We start from the raw sequence: 5,917 nt of genomic DNA on the forward strand, positions 1-5,917 counted from the left end.
TTTACTATAATTTTTCTTTCTTTTTTTTTTTTTAAAGATTTATTTATTTCATGTATGTAGGTACACTGTCGCTGTCTTCAGACACACCAGAAGAGGACATCGGATGCCCATTACAGATGGTTGTGAGCCACCATGTGGTTGCTGGGATTTGAACTCAGGACCTTCGGAAGTGCAGTCGGATGCTCTTACCCACTGAGCCATCTCACCAGCCCACTATAATTTTTCTAGTGAATTCCAGGTCATTTCTTGTTTTCCTCCAATGGTTCCTGACTCACGTGCTTACTCATTATTTTGCCTTATTGTGTTTCAGTTTTTGTTGCTAGAGACGGAATCCTGGGCCTTGCACATGGGGAGCAAGTGAGTTACTGTTCAGCCACACCTCAAACTATTAAAGCAAGCTGTTGGCCTGTTGTTTCCTGTTTTGTTTTCTGTTTGTTTCCTGGGAAAAAGGTGAGAGTTAAGCAAAGACACACACATACACACAGGCACACACATGTGTACACACGCCTACACCACACACACATGCATATGCATGCACACATGCACAGGCACACACACATATACCCCTGCGCACATACACACAGGCACACCACATGCCTATACCACATACATGAATATGCATGCACACAGGCACAGGCACACACACACATATACCCACACACACACATACACACACGCACACACATGTGTACACACACATACACCACACACACATGCATATGCATGCACACATGCACAGTCACACACACATATACCCCCCCACACACATATACCACACAAATGCATACACGTGCACACACATGCATGCACACACAATGCACACAACACAAACATGTAAATACACATATACACTAGACATACATGTGTATGCATGCATATGCACACACACACTATATTCTCATGTGTCCTAGTGCCGGGCATTGTACCTAGGGTCCTACCTCTTGCCTTGTCTAACCTGCACACCCAGGCTTGGGAAGTAGGCGACGCTTATTCCACTTCAGAGATGACAGAGTGGAGGCACAGAGAGGTTGAAGGACTTCGGCAAGGACACACAGCTGCTGAGTAGCCAGTATGAAACAACATGGAGAGATGAGATAAGACTGGGGTTGTTGGCATCAGCTTAGACCATGAAGGGGGAGTTTGGGGTTGAACTGGTTCTGTGAGCCAGAAAGGTCACACCCTGTCATGCCGCTGTGATTTGGTTACTCTAGCTATAAAGGAACAGTATGAAGCCAGACAGGGTAGGCTGAAGAAGAAATCCCCCACAACACAAAGAACCTGGTGACAGAATATTTGCCTAGCTCACACAAAGCCTTGGGTTTGATCTGTGGAACTGAAGACACCCACATCAGTAATTTCTTTCAGCTCCAAAGGATCCTGTCTGTCTGTCTGTCTGTCTGTCTGTCTGTCTGTCTGTCTGTCTGTCTGTCTGTCTGTCTGTCTGTCTGTCTGTCTGTCTGTCTGCTTATATACACATATATACACACACAGTTTGAGAGGGACCCTCGGCAGCATAACCTACTCCCTGGGATGTGAACCACCCCAGAGAGGGATTGTTTGAGAAGTCCCTCAACCTCCTGTCATTGGGAAGATGACAACTAGACAACTGGTCCTGACTACAGCCTCTGGACAATTCTGGAAGGGAGGAGAATGCCAGGGGAAGCCACGTCTAGAAGCCAGCGCTTCCCTCCTCCTGCCAACTCCACGTTTCTGCCAGCAGGTGGCGCGAGCGAAGCGCCAGCGCGTGGATCGCACGGGAACCTCTGCAAGGATTTGGACGTTTGCTGCAGCAGGGAAGTCAGAGAGCCCCAAGCTCTGGAGCCACAGCCCTGAGCTGTATCTCATTCTCTGCCTCTGCCCTTTAATGCTCATGAAACTGGGTAGTCTGCTTGACCCCTCTGAGTCTCACATTCCCCGTGTGGGAAGTGAGGCTGACCCTGAGAGGGATATTTATCCCAGAATGCAGAGGTTGAGGCAGACAAGCCTTCCGGCGCAAGAGTCAGCTCAGTTCAGATTCATCACAGCCCAACAGTGAGGCCAGGCCCTCCAGCCAGGTGCCTGGTTTCTTCCTCACCCTCCATCTGGAATGTTCGCCCTTTCTGGAATCATAGCCTCTAAAACATTTAGATTCCATGTCTCCTCATCTCCTGTTGCATTAAAAAAAGAAAAAAAGCAGCCGGGCGTGGTGGCACACGCCTTTACCTTTAACCCCAGCACTTGGGAGGCAAAGGCAGGCATATTTCTGAGTTCGAGGCCAGCCTGGTCTACAGAGTGAGTTCCAGGACAGCTAGGACTACACAGAGAAACCCTGTCTCAGAAAAAAAGAAAAAAAAAAAAAAAGTAGAATTTATAGAACATACTTGTTTATTCTAAGCATGCAATTACATGATTTTCAGTAAGTTTACCAAGCTCGATTCAAGATTTGGTTGACCAAAATCCTTTTATTTCAGGCTGGGTGTGGTGGTACATACCGGTAATCCCAGCACTGGGGAAGGTGGGGGTAGCAGAGCAGGCCAGGGTTCAAGGTCAGCCTGGGCTACACGGGCAGTTTGAGGCTAGCCACAGAACATTTATTCACCCCATCCATCACCAACCAGGGTCTTTCCGGTCCCTTCCTTCCTTTTCAGTCTCCAGCCTCTCTCCCAGGGTGGTCCCATCTTCTCTGTGATCTATCAAGACCTGACCAAAGGTTTGCTGAGTGAATCTAGCTGGGCACCGCCTAGAGCCTGCTGCCCTGGCCTTATCCTCCTGTCTTGTCGTCCCTCCAAATGCACACATACCATGGTCACACACACACACACACACACACACACACTGGTTTTTCTCTTCCCCTTCCTCTCCTCTCAGGATAACACCTGTGACCTCATCCCCCTCCTCCTAAGAATGTGCTCTCTGCTCTGCTGCCATGAGATCCAGGTCCTCCCCACAGCTGAGTGGCTCTTAGGATTCAGTCGGAACCAATCCCATCCTTAATTTAGCCAGCCTTCCGGTATCCCCCTCCCCCATCTCCCCTCCCCCTTCCCCTCCCCCTCTCTCTGCCTCAGTTCCCTGGACTATAAAGTGACCATGACAACAGCACGGAGCACAGGGTGAAAGGTGATGAAGGACAAGCCTGGAGCAACGCAGGGCTCAGGCTTAGCTTGCTAGCATCCAGCGCTAAGAAGCACAACCACCTGGTGGGCAGACTGTAGTTCCATGTATGTCCACCAGGAGCGCTCTGACCCACTTCACAAGATTAGGGAAGTGGCCCCCAAAGACTGCTAAATCGGATTTCATTTGACCTTCAATATATGAAGCGTGTCACCATACTATGCCTCCTCTTCTTAACCCTCTTCTTGCTTCCCAGTCAAATGACGCACGGGGGCGGGGGACTGAAGGGATATCAGCCTCCTGCCTCCTAACGCTGCCTGAGAGCAGAGGCTGACAGTATCCTGTTCTAGTGTGCCCTGTGGCCCCCACAACACATGCTAGTGACCTGGTGGAGTGAAGCATGGATATTTCCTTATGTGTCCCTCATTCATCTCTCTCTTGCCAGGTCCTCAAGTTCAAGGCCATGATCTAGTTCTGTGTTTGAAGACTGACCTCTGCCCCGCTTTAGCCTAGAGCTTCATAGTGGGCAGGAATGTGCCTAGAGATGCACACTTAGATCGTATTTTCCTCATTTTCTCAAGACTGATATTTCAGCCGGGCATGGTGGCGCACGCTTTTAATCCCAGCACTCGGGAGGCAGAGGCGGGCAGATTTCTGAGTTCGAGGCCAGCCTGGTCTACAGAATGAGTTCAAGGACAGCTGGAACTACACAGAGAAACCCTGTCTCAAAAATCCAAAATAAAATAAAATAAAAAATGATATTTCATATGTTTCTATGGACATGCTGATATGTTGTGATAAAATACTAACAATAGTACTGTCAGTGTATAATATACTCTTATGGTCCAGTATGTAGGTGATGGAGGGAGAAGGATCAAGAATTCAGGGTTGGGCTGGTGAGATGGCTCAGTGGCTCAGTGGGTAAGAGCACCCGACTGCTCTTCCAAAGGTCCGGAGTTCAAATCCCAGCAACCACATGGTGGCTCATAACCATCCGTAACAAGATCTGACACCCTCTTCTGGTGCATCTGAAGACAACTACAGTGTACTTACATATAATAAATAAATAAATCTTTTAAAAAAAAAAGTATTCATCAAAAAAAAAAAGAATTCAGGGTCATTCTTTTTTTTTATGTTTTATAGGCATTTATTATGCTAAGTACTTAAGCAATTATTCTCATTATTACATAAGAATAATATTCTTATTAAAGGGTAGTATTAACTTAATGAAAAGACCACTAAGAGATTTCAGACAGTTCCAGAGAGATCTATGGTCACAAAGAAACACAGCAACAGCAGCCCCTGTATATCCACCACAGCTACAAAGGTCCACTTATGTCAAATAGACCTTGAGTNAATGACTTATTACCAACTAAAACCAACATTTTAGAAATCAGTTAGCNTTAGTGCCCAAATTTAGCTTTTACTTGCTTATACAAGTCTAAGATAAGGAACCTTACCATAAAGAACACATTAAAATTAATAACTGTTTCTAACTCATACATAAACCAACATGTTCACCCTTACCACTGAATCAAAACTTACCCCCAAAAACCATATACAGGAATGCTATGCAAACACAGAACTCGAGACAGACTGAACACCCCTTCCTACAGTCTATGGATCAAGATGCGAAGGTCCACTCATGTGTGCAAAGGACACGTGGATTTGGGACTTGTTGCTGCTACAGGACTGTCTTACAGACATACACCCAAGGCACACTCTGACACTGTTTCCAGACAACACAGACTTTCTAGCCCCATGTGGTTTCCTTCTTTTAAATAAGCTTCTAAGTAACAAACACAACACCCCACTCTGCAACAGACTGTGCTGTAAACACCAAGCATCTTGTCCATTGTGCCCAGAGTCCATGACAGTCTTCATCTTTACTCATGAAGTCTGACCATCTCCAGTGTTTTGTCTTAGAAACTGCTTTCCAAGATACGATGTAGCCATCCTGGCTAAGTTCTTCTTGCTGCCCACTTTACACCGGATATAACCATATAGATTGGCACCTTGCAGCACCACACCCATGATCACCACAGCTAGCCACTTCACTCTGAAGGAAAAGAGGGCACTAAAGACGAAGATCACCCACAGGACTGGACAGGCGATGAGTCCTAGCCAAAAGATTCTCGACTCGGCCTCAGAGATTGTTTTGTTGTCTTGAGGCGTTGACTTTCTGGACTCAAACACCCAGTGGTTCTTCCCATCCTCATCAATATGATTCCACCAACGTAGGCCAACCATTAGTCTACCTGTTACATTCTTCACTGCCCAAAAGTCGCATGACAGCAGCAAGATAATTGTCACCATGCAGGTGATAAAGCTGCTGCTGAGCAGCTTGCAGAGGAGATAGACCACAACCGCACTGACCCGGAAGAACAGATGGAAGAAGGATGCCACGGGGTGCCTGATTTTGGATTTTCTTGGTCCATTGGTTGTCTCCTCTTCTGCATCAAACAGTGAGACGTCTTCAGTGTCATCATTACTGTCGTGTACTAATCTCCGGCCGAAAGACAATTGGCTACTTTGACATCTGCGACAACATGACAACCCTGCGCCAACCCGCCCCCCACTTCCGGGAGCCACCTCAGGGTCATTCTTGACTACATGGAGTTTGATATCAGCTTGGGTTAATTGAGCACAGTAGTAATAGAGACTGAAGAGATGGCTCAGTGCTTAAGAGCCCTGGCTGTACTTCCAGTGGGTTCGGGATTGTATTCCCAGCACCCACATAGCAGCTCACAACTGTCTGTACCTCTAGTCCCAGGGGATCAGATGCCCTCTTCTGACCCCCACAGGTACTAGGTATATGTACAGACAT

General features: G+C 47.1%; 1 protein-coding gene across 1 annotated transcript; it reads right to left on the minus strand.

The window, feature by feature from the left end:
- Positions 1 to 4,222: 4,222 nt before the first annotated feature.
- Positions 4,223 to 5,681, minus strand: LOC110323417 (Golgi apparatus membrane protein TVP23 homolog B-like). The gene is made up of 2 exons (XM_021200628.1): positions 5,630 to 5,681; positions 4,223 to 5,586 (listed from the first exon to the last, which is right to left on the minus strand). Exons 1-2 carry the CDS (start codon positions 5,639 to 5,641, stop codon positions 4,981 to 4,983), a joined length of 618 nt encoding a protein of 205 aa, XP_021056287.1. The 5' UTR covers positions 5,642 to 5,681; the 3' UTR covers positions 4,223 to 4,980.
- Between the last annotated feature and the right edge of the window lie 236 nt (positions 5,682 to 5,917).

The sequence above is a fragment of the Mus pahari genome, chromosome 6, assembly GCF_900095145.1.
Source record: "Mus pahari chromosome 6, PAHARI_EIJ_v1.1, whole genome shotgun sequence".
Classification (NCBI taxonomy): Eukaryota; Metazoa; Chordata; class Mammalia; order Rodentia; family Muridae; genus Mus; species Mus pahari.